Source organism: Telopea speciosissima, chromosome 1, assembly GCF_018873765.1.
Source record: "Telopea speciosissima isolate NSW1024214 ecotype Mountain lineage chromosome 1, Tspe_v1, whole genome shotgun sequence".
Taxonomy (NCBI): Eukaryota; Viridiplantae; Streptophyta; class Magnoliopsida; order Proteales; family Proteaceae; genus Telopea; species Telopea speciosissima.
In genome coordinates this window covers 65,819,479-65,842,859 of record NC_057916.1, presented here as the reverse complement: position 1 = coordinate 65,842,859, position 23,381 = coordinate 65,819,479, and the positions used below count along the sequence as shown (strand labels likewise).

General features: G+C 38.5%; 1 protein-coding gene across 1 annotated transcript; it reads left to right on the top strand.

Annotated features, from left to right (window-relative positions):
* The first annotated feature begins 5,279 nt into the window (after window positions 1-5,279).
* Window positions 5,280-19,556, top strand: LOC122649176 (peptide methionine sulfoxide reductase-like). The gene is made up of 2 exons (XM_043842552.1): window positions 5,280-5,801; window positions 19,157-19,556. Exons 1-2 carry the CDS (start codon window positions 5,430-5,432, stop codon window positions 19,406-19,408), a joined length of 624 nt encoding a protein of 207 aa, XP_043698487.1. The 5' UTR covers window positions 5,280-5,429; the 3' UTR covers window positions 19,409-19,556.
* The last annotated feature ends 3,825 nt before the right edge of the window (window positions 19,557-23,381 follow it).

Below are 23,381 nucleotides of genomic sequence, written 5' to 3'. Positions count from 1 at the left end.
CCCCTCCCTCTACTCCTGAAAACCTGAGATGCCAATTCTACGGTGTCATCCTTAAGCATTACTTTTGCGTTTGCTTATTCATTCTCAAAAAGTGGAGGATCCAAAAGGACAGCTAGGCCCTTCCCCAAAAGGCCCCACTGTCGGAGCATAAGCGCCCTCTTGCTACCCATATGCGAAGGCGTCGTCTTAGCCTTCCTTGACCAGGATCGTTCTCACACTGGTAGCGTGCGTTTGTGATTAGTGATTTGCAGGTTCTTTCAGGCCACACTGAGGCTATTAAAGTCGTAAAGATAACTTTCCCGCTGTGATGCGTTCTGGGAAATGTTCATTTATTTCTCATTCTTTTCTTTGTGAATGGGTGGCTCCTCAGGAGTTTGGGATTAGCATACAGTATCGATCAATCATACGGAGCGGAGGGTGTGAACGCCACTGGGCTAGGGAAGGGGGGCTGTGATATCGCTGGAGTAGGGATGTTGGTTAGTAGAGGGACGGGAGGGATACCTGGCGGTGGTCGGTTACCTTATGAGAAGTAGAAGTAGACGAAGAAGACCAATGGGAGAGCACGCAAGCATCAACTTGGGCGAGATTTTCTCCTTTCCATGGGGGTAGTAGGGTAGTTCTGTGTCTAGAGGCAAGAATCACACTGGCCACACGATCAAGGTAGCGTTCTTTTTCCCATAGAAAATAGACCCCTCAAATTCCCCATTTGTACAATGCACCCCTGAAACTTTACTATTACATTGAAACACTTTAGTCTAGTTCGTTAGTCTTGGACATTAGACGTTAGTTTTAGAAATCTGATGACCAAAATACCCTTATGATAAAAACCCATCAAAATTAATTAATTAAAGAGTAAAGTGATCAAATTGCCCTCAAATAAGCACTGCAATATAAATAACTCCAATGAACATATAGGATTCAGCAATTATATAAGAAAGAGCAAATTACATGTACCCCTTGGTGTCTGAAACAATAATAAAACACCCCCCGGTAGTTTCAACTTTTATGTTTAACCCCTTGATGGCTGAGGTGTTACGTGTTAATTCTGAAAGGCAAAAGATAGTTTTACCCTTTTTATATCAGTGACTAAAATGAAATAACTTTACCCTTTTTTGGTAGAAAAATACCATTTTACCTTTATTACATCATCTACTCCAAACCTAAAATCCTTAAATCAATTTTTAGGGTTTTGCTACACCATCTCCGGCGAAGGTCCCATTTCTTTCTGGCAGACCTCCCCTTGCCCAGCCACTCTCTGGCAATGTTTACTCTCCACCGCCCCTCTTTCTCTCTATTTTTTTGGCAGAGAGAAACAGGGGAACAATAGAAGATTGTAATCTCTAATCACTGTGTAGGAGTCAGAGGGGATGAGATACTGGGAGTGAACAGTGATTATTAGCTCTGAGTAGGCGTTGAATCCATTGAGCTTTGAATTGTTTGATTCCACTTTTTCTAAAGAAATTCATTTTTAACAGATTCCATTTAGTCTCTCCTGGCTATTCATTCCAATGGCTAAGCTAATTCCTTCTGTGAAAAATGTTCTCATTCCAATCTTTGAACTTGTCCTGAGAGCTTTTAGCTTGACTCTGAAGAAAATTCCTGCTTTTCCCTTCACCTGATAAGAACTCTGTAATTGAATACAAACTTACAGAACCAGAACCGAAAGTAAGAAGAAGAGGACAAGAGATGAAGCAACAACAGGAGCACCGGCGATGATTCTCCTTTCACAGTTCGCCGGAGAAGAAAGGGATAGGTATAGAAAGATGAAAAATGAACGTTTGTTTTGCGGGAGATGGGTTTGGGCTATGATTATGTCTCATAAGGGAAAAATGGTCCGACTAATATTGAAGGATAATATAGGATTTTTAAAATGTTTTACTACATTTAACGGTTTAAATTTATCGATAAGGGTTTATTTGTAAGCCTCCCAATCATCCAGGGGATGCATGTAATTTGCTCTATAAAAAATAATTTGAAATTCCAAATCCAGAATTTGGGTGATTGAAGAAATCAGAACACCAGAGTGTCAGATTGACACCAAAAACAAATCAAGGGTGCCTTTAAGAAGTGCCAATATACCCCAAAAATATGAAACAGATCTGATGGATAGATCTGTAATACTGTTAGTATGCATGTTGCCCTAGACATTTAGTAAAAACAGAATACCGCAGGTCACCATAGGAGATTTGTAATTCTAGTAAATCAGAGGCTGAAATCAGCCTCAAACGTAAGGGTGAGTTTAGAAATAGTAAAGTTTTAGGGGTGCATTTATACAAATGGGCAATTTGAAAAGGGCATTTGGAAAAAACCCAAAAATAAATAACAGCGGCAGTTAAAAGAGTATGAGGTATCCAGTTATTGGTGTGCCATGTTGTCCTTGTACAAGGATGTGATCACAACAACAGTATCTTGAATCTCGGTCCCCTCATGTAGTAAATCGATCCTTATAAAGCAATGAGTGACTATCGTTTATTAAAGAAACTTGCTTTGGGGTGCCCCAATCTAGCGGTTCATTGCAGTGTCATTAAAGCCCGGCCTGGGCTGGCATGATTACTAACCATGCAGGGCTTAAGCCCGACAGGCTTAGTAATCGGGCGGTCCCGATGTGGGTTCCTAGTCCGTTGGGTGCTTGATCCGATCGATCGATTCCAGGCCCGACCTAGACCGTCCTATTATAGCCCAACCCAATCGACCCTTTAACTTATAAACTTCCCCTTCCCTTCCCTTCAAATTTCTTTTTTTTTTTTTTGTTTCTTTGTTGGTCTTTGACATTTATTGGTTAGATACACTTGACGTAGATGAGATGAGGCTTAGTTTTAGTTTTTAGATCTTATTTTGTTAGATATCAATTAGTAAGCCCACACTGTTTAGAGTTAAACGACTCATTAGCCCGTTTTAGACCTAGTTTAGACCCGTTTAGCCCGAATAAGATTGCCTCGATTAAAGACCGAACACCGATCGACCGAAATGAAACCGTACCATACCCGCCCAAGGCAAGACCGAATGCCTAAACGATCGAACACGGTGCAGCTTGTAAAATTGGTAAGGCCCGACTGTGACCTACCGAGCCCGACCGGTTGACACCCCTAAGAGTGCATGGCCCCAGGTCACGAGACTAGTTAAATGGATAGAAGTGATTTATGTTTTTTTTTTTTTTGGGGGGGGGGGGGGGGGGAGGGGGGGTGGTGAAAAAAGAAACAAGTAACATTTTCATGAATAAATTCTTTACTCCCATATGTTTGTTTATGTGTTAAGTTTAGAGGACCCCAAGGAGCAGATGATAGTCTAATGCATTGCAATTGACCTTTGGGTAATTTAAGGAGAAAAGTTCTATGTGGGAGAGTGTATCATCTCCATCCAGACAAATAGGGGGGAAATGACTGCCCCACCCTCATAATGCCAATGCTCGTGCTCTCATTGGGGTCCATTCACACACAAGGGCCACGCTCTCTCATAGAGAATGTCGATCCTTACAAGTTTCTAAGTTAGATTAGAATACTTAATAACTAGATAGAGTTTTGTTTTGAATTTATTTACTTTATTGAGTGTGATTGGAACTCCTATTATGAGTCAATTTATGAATTTTAGTGTATCTTTATATATAATATGGGCAAGAGATTGCCCCTTGAACGTGTAATCCTTACCACACGACAAAGCAACTTTCTTTTTCCCATATAACATATACCCTCATCAATTAAGGATGATTTGAGTACACACACACTCAATTTCTGACCCTCTCAATTTCCTCAACTGCCACCCCCCCCCCTTAAATTGACGACAGGTGTACACTCGAGATCCAATGGCCCAATTTGAATCCCTAAAAAAATCCAGTGATAAAACTTTGCAAGTATTCTTGCAGAAGATAGATTAATGAGAATAAACCCTATAATCCCACGGCTGTCCATCGACAAGACCAACGAGAGGTCACTAATATCATGGAATGAGAGTAAGTGCTTATCCCATCTTCGGTCTCTTCTCTTGTTTACAGATCATCAGTGACTACATTTTCATGGGTTTTTAGGTTTTTGAAGGTGCTTGATTTGGAAGATTCACTACTCGAAAATTTTCCGGAAAAAATTATGAGATTGTTTCATTTGAGATTTCTTATTTTGAAGAGGACTAAGAACAAGACACTTCCATCTTCCATTGGGATGCTTTCCAAATGACATTGGATCTAAAGTACACATCAATATCCAATCTCAGTCAACTCCGTCATCATCTAGCAAATCATCAGCAAGAATGGTCATGAGAATCACCTTTACCTTTTGATTATGTAAAAGGATGTTTGGTGTTGTTGGTTCCTTTGCTTGGTCCAGAAGGAGTGATGGTTCCCTTGAGAAGAAGATTGAGCACCAATGGGAGCATCAATGGACGACCACTATACGGCCATACCTCCCCACCACCTTCTTCGGAAGTGCAACCACCTTTCTCACCAAAGAATTCTTTCAGCAAAGAGAGAGAGAGAAATTAGGTTAGAGTTAGCGGGAGGAAAGAGAGAGAGAGAGAGAGATGAGGGTTGGATTTGAAAACCATGGTTAAGGTTGGATTGGGTTGGGTTGAGTTGGATTTTGAATTGTCTTTATTTCTAATAGTTGCACAGGTGTCACATATCTAAGGGGAGAAATTGAAAGAAATTGTGGGTGTCACAAATTGAGATGATAAAAATCCGTCAAACTTCTCTTTCTTTCAATAATATATTTATTGTTGTTTCACCAAAAAAAATCATGATTTATTTTTTGTTTTTTCTTTTAAAAATGCAATAATTGTATGTTTCCATAGAATTTTTAAGATTCAATCTAACTGAACGTTATAAAAATCAACTAGATCTCTAGAGTTATCAAGAAAATATATCTTCCTCTTATATTCTCTCCACGGCTTCATCAAATCTTAGACATCTCTTTCTCCTCCTCACATCCTACCCAATTCCCTAAAGTCTCTCCTCTTATACGTGTCTCTCTTCCAATCACAACCCCCTAAAATATCTCTTTTTATTACACATTAATTTTAGGAAAGAAAAATGCAAAAAAACTTGGCTTCACCTATATCCTACCAAATGGAATCAGATCCTTCTACCTCCCCCCCCCCCAAGAAAAAAGGAATCAGATCCATTCTTTTTTATTTTTTATTTTGTAAAATAATTGTTCATGATAAAATGCACGTGCACCTCTGTGGAATAAAATGAAACGGAGCTTTCCATAAATTCCATCCATCCATCTCTCTGCCTCTGTGTCTGTGACGCTTAAAAATCCAAATTCCTTCATCGCACTTCAACAGAAATGCTCTCTTCTGCTGCACTTCCTTCTACCATACTCGTTTCTTCCTCTCGGTTCTCCCCTTTCACTTCTTCTCTCTTCTCTGCATGTAAAATCCCGATTAAGCCATCAACGTTTCCTTGTAACTCTAGACCCTCCCATCTGTTTACAACCCGTATGAGCTGGTTGGGGAAGCTTGGATTGGGATTTGTAACTCGATCTTCAGATGTCGCTATGGATTCATCTTCTTCATCAATAGCTCAAGGTCCTGATGACGATATTCCTGCTCCTGGACAACAGTTCGCACAATTCGGAGCTGGCTGTTTCTGGGGTGTCGAGCTAGCGTTTCAGAGAGTTCCTGGAGTTTCGAAGACGGAAGTTGGGTATAGTCAAGGGCATTTGCATAATCCGACATACAATGATGTCTGTACGGGCATGACGAACCATGCTGAGGTTGTTAGGGTTCAGTATGACCCGAAAGAGTGTAGTTTCGACACTCTGCTTGATGTTTTCTGGGCTCGGCATGATCCCACCACGCTCCATCGTCAGGTAAATCAATTGAACTTTACATTACTCAGATGTTTTCGGTAAATTGTTTGGTTATCAGTAGGGGGTTTTTTTTTATTAAAAAATTCTTTAAATTTATACATGAAATAGATTCTTTCGTATTATTTGGTCGGGCTCTTTCTGCTTTACCAAATGCCCTTGGTTGAGTGGTCCTGAAAGTTGTATTTTCTCAGTGTCTTATGAAGAACTGGCTATTTCTGGGTTGTTGAAACTTGGAAATATTCTTGTATTTCTCTTAATCTTAGTTGCCAATAGCTACTTTTTCATAGCATCAGTGGGTTAATTAAGTAGTGGTGCCAATTTGATATATTAAGCCGTGGGAGTGTTTATTTCTTTAGTCTGTAAGTTTTAGATGTAAAACGCAATTATACCAAAGACTTCACCTTTCCTGTAAGTTTTCTGTAGTGTTGTTGGTGTTGCTGGGTGTGGCAAATAATCCTGAATTTTGACTTTTGAAATTATTTTCTTCGTTGGGAAAAGGAACATGCAGTTGTTTTAACTCCCAGGAATATACTGGTCATTTGAGATAAAGAAGGTGTGATTGCTACTTCTAACTTATATGGTATACAATGCTTAGAAAGTAACAGGCATGGGGATGGACCTGCAATAGCTACGTTGTTTCATATAATTTAAAAAATGTTGGCATTATGTGGTGAAGAAAGACATGCTTAGCTTAGGCCTCCAGAGGCCCCAATTCGGAGGAGTGGCCTGATTCAGATTGAGGGAACCAAAAGGGCCAGGGGCAGACTTATGATAACCATTGGAGAAGTGGTGAAGAAAGACATGCTTAGCTTAGGCTTTGATCCTGGTATGTCTTCAAATAGAGCTGATTGGACAGCAAAGATCCATGTGGTTGACCCCATTTAGTTGTGATGTTGTTGTTGTTTTACACTCCTTTTTCGAGGCCTAGATCTGAATGTTGGGCAGTTCAGATGCGGTACGTAGCTGATAAGGGCTGATGCCCTGGAGTTTGTGTCGATGTTGATTGCCACTTCCCTTCACATCTCTAATTTTAATAGTTTGTCTGTTCTAGATCCATGTAGCCGACCCCATTAAGTTGGGATAAGGCTGAGCTGTTGTTGTTGCCATTATGTGCAATCGTGTAGGTTGGGTAAAAATGTTAGTATCATGTGCTTCGCAGGTGAACCTGATACGCATACCTAGGGGTGTCAAACGGTCGACTCAGTCCAGTTTCGGTCGGTGAACCGGTCTTCGGGCTGGACTGGGCCAAACGGCCAAACTGAAGGCGGTCCGATAAGTGAAGGCTTGGTTTCAGTTTCAGTCCGGTTCCATTTCAGTGTATTTTGTTTTCTTTTATTGGGTTTTTATCGGTTTTATATTGGGCTTGGTCAAGTTCGTTTCGGTTTACCATGTATGTTTAAACAAATATGGTTTTTGGGTTTTTTTATTATTATTATATTTTTGGGTATCGGGTTCAGTTCGTTTTTTGGTTTTGTTTAGTTAGTTCGGTCGGCCCGGTGCAGTCCACTTTTCAACAGTTTCATAATACCCCAAACCAGAGCCGGACCGATATATAATTGGTTCGATTCGTTTTGTTTGGTTGGTTTTATTTTGCTTTTTGACACCCATACGCGTACTTTATTTGTCATTCTTCTATTTTTCTTTCCATTCTTCTGGATAAAGTCCTGTTGTGGTGGTCAGTTAGTACACTTTCTTAATAGTTTTGTAAATGGAATTCTTTTACGACATTGCATTACATGTTTGGTTAGGGTATCAAGATGGGCATTGTCCAACCACATTCCCTTTTTAAGCTGATCAACTGGTGATGGAAGAGTAGGAAGCTCAATGGCCTCAGCTGAAGAGTTGTAGGAACAAAATGGGGTGGGTATTCTTTGGCAAGTGGTTTATTTTTTAGGAAAATTAGTGTTTCCCCAGGTTCACAGATTTTCCTTACAAAAAAGTTGGGCAATGTTACATTGTTCCCAAAATCTGACAGAGAGATTGAGCTGCAAGGGATGGCAAATGAGATCAACTTATCTGGACTGCTGGATCAAACAGAACAACCTGATTATTCAGGTAATGTCCTGAAATAATTAAAAATGCTTAAATTGAGGGAACTTGCAAGACAGAAGAAGTTCATACTATGGAAGAATTAGATGAGAGATGCTTAGAAGATACTTTTTCATCTTAAAAATTGTATTTTGGACCCATTCTGTTAGTTGTTCCTGTTAGTTGCGAACGGTAAGAGTGTAGAATGACATTATTGTCCTTTTCTTCATCAAAGAAGGGGGGCAGAAAGCCAGACACACGCGGCGAAGCGAACGGCTCAGCTGGTGCTATCTGAAATAAGGAAAATCGCCCAAGGGGTAGAATCCGAATCTCAAGGAAAAACACCGCCTCTGCCAACCCAACTGCTGCAATCTCCATCGCTGCAAGCACCAGCCACCGCTGCAATCTTGTGTCAATGGTTGCATCACTCCATAACTTAATCCGTACCAGTAAATTAATGATGGATTGACTTAATTCTTGGTGTGTTTGGTTCAAGACAATTTTAAAGAATAAGATGAGAAAATCCTATAATGATCTTGGTAAAGAAAAACAGCAAAATCAGAAAACCCTAATTATCAATTGTGTTCTCTTGTTGGATTTGAAAGTACATTGTATGCTACATCCCACCATTTTAAAAATCAAAGTTGCAGGATGAATGGTGATTCCTATATTGCGCTGGAATCTCACCTTCGGTGGGAGTCATTAGAGATGTGCAATTCTAGTTATGTCCGTTTCTTTGGTCTTAGCTAGCAAAACCCAATAGCTTGTCTATCTTACCTATATATATGCTCGACTTCGAGATGGTTCCAGGTTGGTGTCACCAGAATTTGCCTCTCTCCCAGCTGTGGATGAAGTTGGAAGACTGGTTCCCAACTGCACATGCTCTTGTTCTCTGGCATCGATTATCCTAATGGAAACCTCCCTGCCACTGCTGCCTGCAGCAGGATAGTCCAACCGATTCTGAATGTGGTCTCTGAAACCAGAATTAACACCTCCATTGATTAAACCCTTTGTTTCCTGATGATTTGACCTTGTACGCAATATACCAGAATACACCTCCGATCTGGTTTTCTGATCATTTTTTATAAGCTCCAACAACAATTTCTTGAATGGTTTTTTTTCTTCTCATTTTCTGGTCTGATATCGAAACCATCAGGACTGACCTCAGAGCTCCACTCTGCTTTTCTCAATGAATCAGAGAATTCGCAAATTTCACTGAAATATCAAATGGGGAATCTCAAAGGATTGATAGGGTTATAAAGACGATGATAAATAGAATGAATTTCTTGGTCTTTTATCGATGGTTGCATCACTCCATATTTCCCACTTCCGGAAATGAAGTTGTTCTTCAATGGAGCTTCGACGGAGCTATCGGAGGCAAGGAACTCGAGCAAACCATGGTGGAGGAACACCGGAGCTCCGACAACATTTAGGGCTTCTCCTTTCGGTTTGTTCTTGCTACACAGTACAAATAATGGAAGAAGATGTTAGTTTAGCAGGAAGGGCAATTTGGTCAATATATGATATATTCTAACGTTTTTTAGTTCCAAGTTAACGGAGTGGATTTACTTATTCATTATTTTGGAAAGTAGGGGTTAATGGAGTTGTTAACAGAGTGGGTTTACATAGATCAACCGGAAGGTTTTTTGTCGGACAAGAGATATCACTTGGTCTGTAAGCTCAAGAAGTCCATATATGGGTTGAAACAGGCTTCTCAAATGGTACTTGAAATTTAACCACACGATGACCCATTCGGATTTGTGGAGAATCGTGCAGATCAATGCATCTACTTCAAGACCAAAGGAAGCCATTGCATCATTTTGGTACTATATGTGGACAGCATACTTTTAGCTAGTAGTGATCTTGGTCTGTTACATGAGACGAAGCAGTTTCTAACTCTTCATTTCGATATGAAGGACATGGGTGAAGCCTTCTATGTCTTAGGCATAGAGATTCACCAAGATAGGTCTAAGAAGATCTTAGGATTGTCCAAACGAGGATATATCGAAAAGATATTAGGACGTTTCAAAATGAAGAACTGTTCGTCAAGTGTAGCACCAATTGTAAAGGATAACAGACTTGGTCTAGAACGATGCCCGACGAATGTCTTAGAGGAACAAGCGATGCAAAACATCCCATATGCACCTGCAATTGGCAGTTTGATGCATACACAGGTCTGTACTAGACCTGACATAGCCTTTGCAATGGGAGTTCTAGTAGGTTCTAAAAGAATCCTGGTATGCCACCTTGGACAGCGGCAAAGAAAGTGTTGAGATACCTTCAAGGCACCAAGGAACATATGCTGACATATAGGCGTGTTGATAGCTAGGAACTTGTTGGATATTCAGATTCAGACTATGTTGGGTGTGGAGATACAAGGAAGTCGACATCAGGATGCATCTTTCTGCTAGCTGGCAGAGCAATGTCATGGAAAAGTGTTAAGCAGCCAAAGACTACAAGTAGAGTTGGTGGCTTGCTATGAGGCTGTCTCTCAGGCTTCATGGCTACGACATTTTATTACAGATCTCAGGGTGGTTCCGTGTATCGAGAGACTGATATGGATCTTCTGTGATAATATTGCAGCCATACGGTTCTCTAACAATACATGCTCTGTGAGTTGGTATTGACACATAGAGATTAAGTATTTTGTTGTGAAAGAGGATGTTAGGGATCATCGTATTACAATAGAGCATATTGGTACTGAGGAGATGATGGCTAACCCATCCGCAAAAGGGCTTCCACCCAAAGTATTTGTGGAGCATGTAGGTCGCATGGGTCTCAGTAAATTTTCATGTACATAACACTTTATCGTATATGTATTGCAATATTAAGTTGATGTATTCCCCTATTCAATAAATATCATTCATGTATTTTGTGCAAAATAAGTTGGAATGACATGTGCCTATTAGTTTCAAAAGGCAATTAAACTAATAAGGATTAATATAAATTAATTTTTAGCTTCGTCACATAAAGAGTTCATTTTGAGAAAGGAAGACTCATTCTAATACATGGAAGGAAGTGTTCTCGTTAATGGACATGTACCGCCATGATTCATGAGTTGGAATTTTTTATTTTGATCATCAGTTGTCCAATAGTCATGATTGTGATTAATTGTATGGTCATACATCAGGTTTACCAACCAAAAGAATTGTTGCTATGCGGCATCATGGTCCAAGTGGGAGAATGTTTGCGGGTGTGGCCCATGTGCCACATCAGCTCATCATTATACTACTTTGGGGTGATTATCTTTAGATAATTGCTACTTATGGTTGGGATAGTCATGGGACCAGTGGCGTAAGGGAGGTGGTAGCTATAAAATTACCATGAAATTACTCTCCTTTATTAAAGACAGCAATAGTAATTAGTTATATGAAGTTACTCTCTTTTATTAGAGAGAGAGTAATGGTGACTATTTACATGAAGTTACTCTCCTTTATTAGAGAGTAATGGTAACTATTACGTTATTCTCTTTTGTTAGAATGAGTAATTGTAAACTGTTGAATTACTCTCTTTGATAGGAGAGAGTAAGGGGACGGTTGCAAGAGACTTGGTTTGGGCTATATATATGAAGGAGAATCCTATCAAACTCCATCATTGTTTGAGAGACTAACAAACCAGAAAAATCTCTTCTGTTTAAGGTTTCCAAGGTTGATCAGTAAGATGGCGAGACTGGGAGCAAACGATAGAGGTAGGTCCAATTGAAATTCCGCATACAGGTTAGACTCAATAATACCCTGTTATTTGTTGTATGTCTTACATTATGGTATCAGAGCAATAGTAACTAGTTACATGAATCAACCGGAAGTTACTTCATGTAACTAGTTGGAACTACATGAATCCGCCCTCATACTCTTGGAGATAGACAAGATAATCCGAAGGTATCACTAATTTCTTTTCCCTCGAGGATCTTCTTAAACCTAATTGTTCAACATTTGTATTTTCATGTTGAACAATAGGCTCAGGTTGAACAACTGGCTCGACAACTACTTCATTTTGCCTAGGTACCGGTCCACTAGATGACCCCTCATTAAAGGGAATAAAAGGTATGTACCCTTCACTCTCAGATGTGGAAATTGTTGTTGGAATAGGTAGTTCATTGAACTCCACATTCCTTGATTGTGTACTCCCACTGATGTTGGCATCCTCTAAAAATCTTGCATTCTTAGATTCTCCAATGGTAAGCGCATGAGATGGGCAATATAATCTATAACCCTTTGATCTTTCAGCGTAGCCAATGAAAAATCCACCGACTGTTCTCATATCTAGTTTCCTTTTATGTGGTTTATTTACCCTCACTTCGATTGGACAACCCCATACTCATGTCTGTCCTAAACTTTATTTCCATCCTTTTCAGAGCTCAGAAGGAGTCTTTGCAACAACCTGTGATGGTAACCTGCTCAGTATATACCCTGCCATTTTTAGGGCTTCGCTCCATAAGGTTAAGGGTAGTTTGATTTGCTGATCATACTTCTAACCATTTCCATAAGCCTATTCCTTTTTTCAAATACGTCGTTCTGGTCCAAAGATCCAGGCCTGGTATACTGTGGTACTATACCTTGCTCTTGAAGGAATTTAGCAAATGGACCCGGTTTTTGTCTAGAATTTGTGTACCTCCCGTAGTATTCACCACCTCTATCTGAACGTACAATATTAATTGTTTTATTGGTTTGTTTCTCTACTTCTACCTTATAATTCTTAAAGGCCTTTAGTGCCTCGTCTTTATGAACTAAAAGATAGAGGTACATAAACCTCGTATGGTCATCAATAAATAAGATTAAGTATCTTTGACCATTCAGACAAGGTGTAGCAAACGGTCCACAGATATCCGTGTGTATGATCTCTAGCGGCTCAGAACTTCTATTAGCACCCCCTTGGTTTTGTTGGTCTGCTTTCCTTTGATGCAGTCCACATAAACACAAAAGTCAATAAAATTTAGAGTTTTAAGAACTCCATCTTTTACTAACCTCTTGAATCTATCTTGTGAGATATGACCCAATCTTTGGTGCCACAATTTAGAAGAATAATCATCAATCATATTTCGTTTAATGCCAATACTACTATTTGAAGTAAGTAAATTACTTTCAAAACTATGATCTAAATTTAAGAAGTCTAAACCATTAACTAATAATCCAGTACCAACAATAACATTGTATTTAAACAAAGTTAAATTTATTCCATCAAACTTAAACACGTAACCCTGATGTGCTAATTGTGATATAGGTACTAAGTTTCTTGTAAATGACGAAATATAAAAGGTCCTCTCCAGATCCAGGACATGACCAGTCTGCAGAATAAGTCTATAGATACCAACAGCCTCCACCTGAGATCGCACCTTGTTTCCGGAGTACGCACAAGTCTCGTTTCCCTTCGGAGGCCTTGTCTAGAAATCCCTGCAAGGTATTAGCAATATGGATTGTGCAACCCGAATCAATCCACCAATTATGATTGAAATCAACCAAATTAGATTCAAAGCAAACATAACTAAATGACATATCTTTCGTCTCCTGCCATCCCTTGAATTCCAGACAGTCCTTAAAATGACCTCTCTTCTTGCAAAAGAAGCATTTGGGTTCCTTCTTGCCTTGTTTTTTCATAGGCTTTTTCCCTTTCTTCTTGTGCGGAGATTTACTAGACTGGCCTGTCTCATAGGTTGTCACGTGTGCACTTTCCACCATCTTAGATCTCAGCCTCTTCTGTTCTTGAACACACATAGTCAATAATTCATTGATTGACCATTTCTCCTTTTGTATGTTATAGGAGATTTTGAAGGATCCATACTCCTTTGGCAAAGAGTTGAGAACAAAGTGTACAAGGAAAGATTCCAAGATATCTCGCATCCTCATTATGTGCTCACGCACTCCTTTGCCTCCATTGTATTTCAAAGAACCAAGTTGTCCCGTCAGAGTGCTTGTCAGGGCCTTCTCAAAGCTCACAAACTGGTCTTCAATAGCCTTTAGGTAGTCCTTGACATTCCCATTATCAGGTATTAAGCCTATGATGTTTTTGCTTACATTTGCTTTGATAAGCATCTGACTGAGACGGTTAGACAGTTCCTAGCGTTCATAGTAAGCCTTCTCTTCTGGCGTACGGAAGTTAATGAGAGCTGTAGGCTTATCTACACAGTTGCCAGATCCAAGTCCATACACCCCAAGGTAAGGAGAGCTTTCTCTCTCCAATCGGCGAAGTTATCGCCAGTAAGCATAGGAAGTCTGAATTGATTATCAAGCAAAACTGCATACATACAAATTAAACAATATTTAATTACATGGCATACTAAAATTAGTGCTAAAACAACCCATGTTATTTTCAGCCACAAACTAGTGTCAACTACAGCTTTCCTGTGGGCTTGATTCTAATTGACAAAACTTTGCACTTAATCAATAAAACTAAGGTATTTTACATCTATATAGGAGAACCTTGTACCTGTGGGCCATAAGAATTCCCCATCAAGACTTTAAGTATTCCATCTTATCCCAACTTCATACATGAAAACTAATACTTCCATGTGGGGATTGTGCTCTTTTCACATATTAGTTGCAAGTTTTAAATACCAAGCCCTTATGTTTTCATATTTGTCAAAATTTGATCTTTAGTGTCCTGTGGCAACTCCTAAAGACTACTAAAGGGGAATTTTGTAAATTTGGCATCTTACTCAATTTATGTCATATGATTATGTCACACAATTGAGTTCACATTGGTTCAAACTTCAAAGTATTGTGTCCAATGAGCAATTAAATAGAGCCCAAAACAACGAAACCCAAAACAAAAAAAACAAAAAAACAATGAAACCAATGCAAATGGTGGATTCCAATTTGGCCTTAACAGAATACAAAATTCAAACAAGCCTATATAAAACATATCAGAACAAACAAGGCCTAGGGTTCTTTTCACAAAAAGGCTAGGCAAACAGACCCTTAAACAAAATAGTAGCATGGAAAATATCCTCCCAATGGCAGTGCACATTAGCATGTGGGCCCGGTGTATTTTAGCACCCATCACTCTGTTATAGGTGCATGTTAGTACCACCGTGACTAAAGGTGTATATTAGCGCCCAATTTCCCTGTGCAAGAAAGCAAATCCACAAACTTACTGTTTATAAAAGCATTTCAAAACAGATTTTGAATTTAATATTTTGTACATATCGATTTTCTAAAACCACTTTAGCGTTGGCAGAACATTTATAAATTCAATTGTAACGGTTTTTAAAAACCACTTTAGTTTTCATTCTGGAAATGTAGCATTGATCACAATTTATTGTCTATCATTAATATATTTCTATGTTCACCATCAAGGTCTCTCATTATTATAGTTCTATCATTAATATATTTGTATGTTCACCAAAACATCAATAATACCAGACCAAAGTTCTCAATTCTAATTTCAAATATTAACAGCCAGCAAAAGACTTGTCTTCACACATGGCTGCACCCATTTTAGTGTTAGTGTGGCTATGGCCTACTTGTATTTTTGTGGCCATGGTACATGACTTGTCAATCTTAATGGCTGCTTCACTACCATAAGGTGCGGTCAAAACAAAGTACAACAAAATAAAATGACAACTTTATCATTGGCCATGTGTACAAACACTCTCTCGGCCAAGGTGAACAGTGGGCGGGGGCCCTACTCTAATACCATAATGTAAAATATACAACAAGTAATAGGGTATTATTGAATCCAACCCGTATCCAGAATTTCAATTGACCCTACCTCCATCGCTTGCTCCCAGTCCCGCTATCTCACTGATCAACCTTGGAAACCTTAAACATGAGATTTTTCTGGTTTGTTGGTCTCTCAGACAATGATGGAGTTTGATAGGATTCTCCATCATATATAGCCCAAACCAGATCTCTTGCAACCGTCCCATTACTCCCTCCTATTAAGGCGAGTAATTCAATAGTTTACAATCACTCATTCTAACAAAAGAAAATAACTTAATAGTTATGATTACTCTCTAATAAAGGAGAGTAACTTCATGTAAATAGCCACATTACGCTCTCTAATAAAAGAAAGTATCTTCATGTAGCTAGTTACTATTGCTCTCTTTAATAAAGGAGAGTGATTTCATGGTAATTTCATAGCTACCACCTCCCTCGCGTCACTTATTCCATGATTATCCCAACTATAAGTAGCAATTATCTAAAGATAATTAACCCATAGTAGTATAATGATGAGCTGATGTGCATGGACCACACCCGCAAACAAGGGTGGCATGCGTGAATATCCAAAACTCACGGGTGGTTTTGTAATACGTGATACCTCAAGGGAGATGCATGTAAATTTCCCTTTTATTTATGGCATGAGGCAACTCGCAACATGGGAGTGGAATACAATTGAAGTGCGTAAGAGGGTTGATTTATTAAGCACATGTAGATATACATATCTTACTATTCATATTCTCTCTTTTATCAGTTCTACGGGTCTCTTTCGAACCATGCAGAGGATTGTGATTATTTTCGTGTAATGATGAGCATTATATTGGATTCAGGAAATGGATGGCTCGTAAAATGTACAAGATCCCTGTATGCTCAAACTTATTCTTAGAGTAGATGGATTCTGCACTGTCCGACCACATGTACTTGGCATGCATGAATTGAGTTGGATTGTGCAATCATTTAGACAATAATGTGGAAGAAAATTATTATTTTGTGGAATCATGAAGGTTCTTTGCATGCCCCACATAGGAATGCCTTCCTATGTGGTCCGCCTAATTGTGCCATGTGGAAGGATGGTGTGGCAATTTTGGCATTGGATAGATAGACCAATGTTCTAGATTGTCTATGTGTCAAATTCCAAAGCCAAATACAATTCTTTACCGTAGACTATGTTCAAGGCTTTACTTTGCCATTTTCCCTTAATCCATTTGGCCTGAAACTTGGCCTGGAAATCATTCCCCTATTTTGGTTATGTTCTTGTACATCGTATAACATGTATAATACCTTAGGTAAGAGCATAGGTCATTGTCCTTGTTTACCTTTGCTATTTAGAAACTTCTTTTAGAAAAGACAAACCTTGGATATTGGCCATGTGGCAAATGTTGGAATTGGGAGACCCACTCAGCATTACTTTGCCAGAATCTGAGATAGGAGTAATTTGTAACTGGTTTTATATTGACCACAGAAGGCTAAGCATTGGGCTTGGCCTGCCTGGCTCAATGTTTCAGCTGGTTTGCTGGCCTCAGGCTATATTTCAAGGTCTAATGTTGCCTTTGGTCTGGTTGAGTAGCCCTCGCCTTCCTAAGCCTTGTCCAAGTTTGAAGGCCTATGCTGAATTTTTTTCTTATCAGAAATGGTATGCATGATGTATATTATATATTCTCCCATATATGTATATATATGTATGTACAATATTTGTATCCCCAGTCATCTGGGATGTGTTGATATATAATGTACTAGTATTCAAATATTTCTTAGTAGGTTTATATGTTCAGCACTCAGCAGCCAAAAAAAAAATGTGTTGACTATGCTGTACTAATTCAGGTGATGTTGGTTGCTTCTGTCTCCCATTGTTTTTGGATTGTTGGTGGTCAAATTCTTTTCTTCCGTTGCCAATAGGTATTTGTGGGTTGCTCGAGTTTTTTACTGGTTGAAGATTTGCTTGAGATATCTTGGGGGTTTCATTGGGGCCTGCTTGTTTTTTGTTGATGTTTTGGTCTTTCTGCTTTGCTTGTTGTAGGTCGGTAGGTCCTCTTATTGATGAATGGGCCAGCCAATTTCTGCCAATCCTGAGCTTGTGGTGTGGGTAGAGCCAAGGGTAGGTCTGTTGTTTGGGCCGGCCCAAACATTGGAGACCCAACTTAAATTTAATATTTTTTTTTTGGTGTGTATAAAATTTTAATTATTTATGTCCATAGAATATAACTTATATTATGACATTTTTTGGAGTAAACTTTATTTTACAATATGATATATTATATATCATACAATATTGAATAATTTAGTTTAGAGCTAATGGTGGAGCAATTTCAGCCCAGCCCAGTCCAATCCACACTTTGGGCAAGAACTGACTTGGGCTGATGTGCAGCAGCCCTATGTCCGATTTCATGATAATATTTTTTTTCAACATTTTTAGGACCTTATTTTGCCATGTGTCAGTCTGTTTACAATGAAACTTATGACTTGCATAGGAGAGAACGGGGCCCATTGTCCACCAAATTCAGCTGCATGTCCTGCTAGCCTTGGTGGGATAGTCAGGTTGATCAATGCTCTATATATGCATGATCAGCTCATGCTGGCTTGAGCTATTTTTGATCCCCATCTGATGCTGGTGTCTGGGTTTGGGCTTAATAATTTGGCTGAATTTGGGCCTGCACTTATCCTAAGCCCATGCCTATTATTTCTGGATTGAGCTGCCCTGGCCTTTGGGTTGGCATGGCCTCTATAAAGTGGGTTCAGAAGCTGAAAATCTGCAGAAGGACAAAACGAGGGCCGAAAGATCTAGATCAGGACCTGTTGGGTAGAGAACTCTGTACATGGAACCTGTGTTAGAACTTTAACGGGTCTGATGAACCATACCAAATTGAAGGTCATCAAATTTCATTGGGAATAGACTGCCTCCCTATTGATTCTCAGCTCTTAACATCTTGCATGGGTGCCATGGAGAATTCTTTTCCTTTTTAATATCAGAATTTTGTTCCATTTCCCTTGATATCAGCAATTCTTTTCTCTCTGTTCTGCTATGTTGTCCCAAAAAGAAGAGTTGTTTGTACAACTTTTGGGTCTTTTTGTTTGTGCCTGGAAATAATTTTGGGTTTCAGATTTTTTCTTGCTCCGCATATACGTCCCACTCTGTCTTGGGGGTCATAGAAACATACAGACCAACAGGAGATGAGGAACACTCTCCATCCCTGGGAAGAACTCCAAGCTGCAACAGATCAGTCTACTTTGAACTCTGACCCTGAAATCCATCATGCGAGCGAGACTATCAGTGAACCAAGTCATTCCCTTTCTCTGCTTTGCACTCCGGTTCTTGATTCCTTTTGAACCCTTTCTAACCACTTGTGATACCACTCCTTACCCAATATTATTTTCTTTCTCTATTTTCGTTCTTCATGTTGACTATTTTTTCAATTTTTAGATTAATATGGTAATGCATGTGGCGTACCCTCGGTGTCAGATCTGAGAGTAGGAGCAGGAATCAGCAATCTCTTCAGTCATAGCTTGCTTTCATTAAGACTTAAGAGTGGTGTTGAAGTTTCGGAGGCATAGCATTGTCCAATATGGGAGGTTGTGTGTGCTAGGGGGGTAACCATATCATAGATCTAGACTGTCTAGTGTTGAGTTTATTTTAACTGGTTCATTGCTGATTATTGGATATTGATTGCTGGGCAGGGGAATGATGTAGGGACACAATACAGGTCAGGAATATACTACTACACTCCTGAGCAGGAGAAAGCAGCACAGGAGTCTATGAAGAAGCAGCAGAAGCTCTTGAACAGGAAGATTGTAACTGAGATTGTCCTTGCAAAGAAGTTCTACAGAGCAGAGGAATACCACCAGCAGTACCTTCAGAAAGGTGGCCAATTTGGGTTCAAGCAGTCAGCCGAGAAAGGCTGCAATGATCCAATCCGATGCTATGGCTAAGTTGAGTGTCTTCCTGATACTGATCTTTTTTGATTTTTTGTCTCCTATGATGCTTGTTAATAGGTTAGTGCATCCTTCCCCATAAATGAGATATCAAAGCCAGCATTTATAAATTGTATTGGTAGCAGTTGTATGTAGCTTTTGAACCGAGTGATGTTCTGTTCCTGCCCACGTATACGTATTGGTTTGAGCTGATCTTACTGCCAAAGATCCATCTGTTGGAAAGATAAACATTGAAATTTACACACAAGAAATATTGATCTAATACTTCTCAACATGGTTACAATACTCACAAGAATAGTTATAACCCTTTTTAAATTTGTTGAACCTAAACCTACATCCAAACATCCACTTGGTCAAGGGAAGGGTGACTTTTATCTTAACAGGAATATTGTATGTATACAGCAACGAGGTTGGTTCTCTTTTCTGGAAAGGGGAGGGTGGTGTTTGGAGGTTAATGAGAATGGAGTAGGTTTTATGGATGGGTACACACCTGTATGAGTGGGACCGAGTTTTTCTTCATCCATGGTGAAGAAAGAATGGAAGGTTATTTTTGAATTCGGGTTCGGGATATATTGATGGGACAAGAATCTCCATGTAATGGTCACATCTCAAGTAGACAAGGGATTCTTCCCATTCGATGGCTGAAGGAAAAGTTTTGGCTAGAATCTATGTATGAGCAGTAGTTTTGCTCGATTCTCAATCTCTGATTTTCGAGGCAATTAGAACTGAAAAGAGGAAAGCCTCAGCTTGGGACACCAGAATCAGAAATGACTGATCGGCGGTGGCGAGCATTGTCGCGGCCTAGGGCTACAAAATGCCTGAGTCAGGCATGGGGCTTTAATTCAATCTTTTTGTTCCGAATTGGGGTTTCCGTGTGGTGTCAGTAGCCGTATCCACCTAATAGGATGTCAGTTATGAGGAACAGCCATCCCCCGTCCCAATCCTGGGAACAAGTTTGTTTTTAAACATCTATTCAAATCTCTGCTTGTCTCAAGTTTTAGATCAAATAATACTTTTGTTGTTATACATCCATTCAAATGCCTGCTTGTATCAAGTTTCAGATCAAACAGAACTTGTTACATGACAAAACAAGGCATTGGAAAATTTATGAATTGGAAGAGGGAGTAAGGACTACGAAGAGATGATATATATGAGAAATGTCAAATGCATGGGAGGTTTAAATGATTGAGCTTGAACATGAATTTCGATATATGGTAATGCTAAATCATTTCCTAGATATCCAATGATTGGAATTATTAAATTAACCTTCTTTTACGTGGCAAAAGTAGGTATGCGTCCATCCTGATATTCGTTAGAGGCACATTCAAATGAGATTTGTTTTGGATAAATTACATCTGAGGTACTTGACGCTTAGAAAAATTATGCATAGGTATCTTATGTTTGATATATTATGTTTGAGGTTCTTTTTTTCATATTTTCAAGTTTGCCCATACCACCAACCTCTCCTCCCCACCACCACCACCACCACCTCCTCTTCCGGCGGAACCAGATGCCACCCTTTGCATCATTGGCTCCTCTCTCTCTCTCTCTCTCTCTCAAATGCTTTGTTTTTTTTTTTTTTTGTGTGGAAAATAATGTAAAAATAAACAGCAGACATTACAATCCAATGATTATGGTGGTTATGGTGGGGCTCCCTATGGTAGTGTTGATTCGTTCCCCTTGATTAGAGAGAAAGGGATGTGGATTATATAGGTAAAATTGAAATTATGGACAGAGAATTTACTCCAAACATAACATTTATAAAACTTGAGGTTTACCAAACATAATATTTATGATTTATGCAATATAAGATACCCTAAACATAACATATCAAATGTGAGGTACCTTGGGCGTAATCCTCTAAACATTAGGTACTCCATTATTATTTACTCTTTTATTTTTGCCAAAGGATTCATTCATGTGATGAGAGAATCACTTCAGTCATGGTGATTTGATGCTATGATTGGAGTCCTAGAGTAATGATCAGACAGTCAGATCATATGGATCAAGAGATTCTCTTTTATTGTGGATGAAGGAAAACTTAATCCTTTTATTTTTTGTAGAATCTAAATGGTCCTTTCTTGATTTGTTGGACTATATCCTACACTCAAATACTCATCTTTTGGGTGTTTGGGGGAGGGGGGCATGTTTTAGGTATCGGTTCAGTATCGTCTCATACCTAGCCGATACCGGATCAAAGCATGGTATGGATAGAAGGTAAAAATTGTAAAAATATGGTATGGTATCTTTGAGGGCAAAATCGTTCGATAAGGCCGACAGGGGCCAATATCAATATCAATAGCAATATTGATACCAATATCGATATGTATCGGTTCAATACCAAATAAGTGATACCTAAAACTGGAGGGTCAAGATTTGCACCGAATCGAACTGAAATGATCCAAACTGAGAACTAAGGTCTTATTGGGCCAGCTTCGGATTGTGGTATTATGGGCCCAAACCAAACTGTACCATAAACCGTTAGGACTCGAAATCAACTCAAAACCTAGACCGAAACTGAAGCCAAATTGATAACTCTGATAACAGCCCGAGTAGAGATAGTGATGAATATAAAAAAATCAAATATGATAATTTAGTAGAATTATTAGATTATTGGAAAAGTTTTGAGAATCTTCAAATTTGGCAAATATTACAGAATTCCAATTTTGAAAGAATGTAAGTTGCATCTTCTTGAAGAATATCATCACCGGCTTCTTCGATGAATTCTTCGTAAGAATTTCTGTAAATTTTTGTAGTATATCTTCTAAGCTTTTAAAATCTGAAAGTAAGGTAGCTTTCTACTGTTTACCTACTTCAGACTATTCCCAGCCTTTAAGCCATTGCAACATATTACTATAAAGTGTTTTTGTAATATAATCTAAAAATCTTTCTTTAGACCAAGTATTTTTATAATTGGTGATTAGTACAGATAATGACTATGCTCAATCATCAATTGTTTGTTTATGGTTTCATCATTGTCTTCAGATTGGCTATCCGAAGAGTCTTCCAAATAACCTTTAATATTATTATATCCAAAATAATTCAAAATTTCTTCATTTTGTAAATAAGTGGCTTGGATCTTTCTGATCAAGACATTTCTTTCATCTATTGATAGATCATGATTTTTATACACATTATGTCAATATTCTAGTAATTCAATGATGTTATCATATTCTAATTTATAGAACCTTTCTGTCTGAAAGATCATTAACTCTTCTATCTGAAGGGTTAATAAGTCTTTATAATCATTTCCATAATATAGCCGATTTTTGTGGCTATCTATGGATAGATCTTTTAATGCCAAAATTACATCATGTAATTGATTTATAGCTCATCTTTTAAGTCTATATTAACTATACTACCTAACTTTTTAATAGACTCATCTAATTTATTTAATTTAAGTTCCATAACATCTAATTTAGATTCTTACATTATTTTGATTTTTTTTTTTTTATCTTTATATATTTTTCTGACCCATACATGAATTAAGCCACATATTGAATTTAAACTACTACTAATACTAATATAGGACAAACTATTTTCTCGAGAGTTCTCTTCTCTTTATTCTAAGAGTCTTAGTGTAAGTCTTTTTTTTTCCTCATTGTCTACCCTCCACTAGTCTACTAGTCCTCCATGTCTCCCACTCTTCTCTCCACCATCTCTTAGTATTCCACTAGTTTAAGTGTACTACTTATCTTTGTCTTTCTTTCTTATGTTTATATATTTCTTTATGTACGAAGAATCTATAGCATAAGAGTACTTTATGTAAGTTCATTCTTGTAATAATATCAAGTTATATGTTTGCTTCATAATTTTTTCTCTTTTTACTTCAACTCTCTCTTCTCTTTATGTAATTTCTCCTTCTTTTTTTTGTACTCTCTTTCTTTATGTAACCTCTTTATATAAGATACTCTCTCTTTTAATTAAATTTAGTATCAGAGCATAAAGGTGTTATGTAAAAGTCTTGTAT

What these genes read in the sequence shown, in the direction of transcription:
- LOC122649176 (XM_043842552.1), top strand. Translation starts at nt 5,430, where the DNA reads ATGAGCTGGTTGGGGAAGCTTGGATTGGGATTTGTAACTCGATCTTCA. An exon ending in CCACCACGCTCCATCGTCAG is followed by an intron (nt 5,802 to 19,156) that starts GTAAATCAATTG and finishes ATTGCTGGGCAG; the next exon opens with GGGAATGATGTAGGGACACA.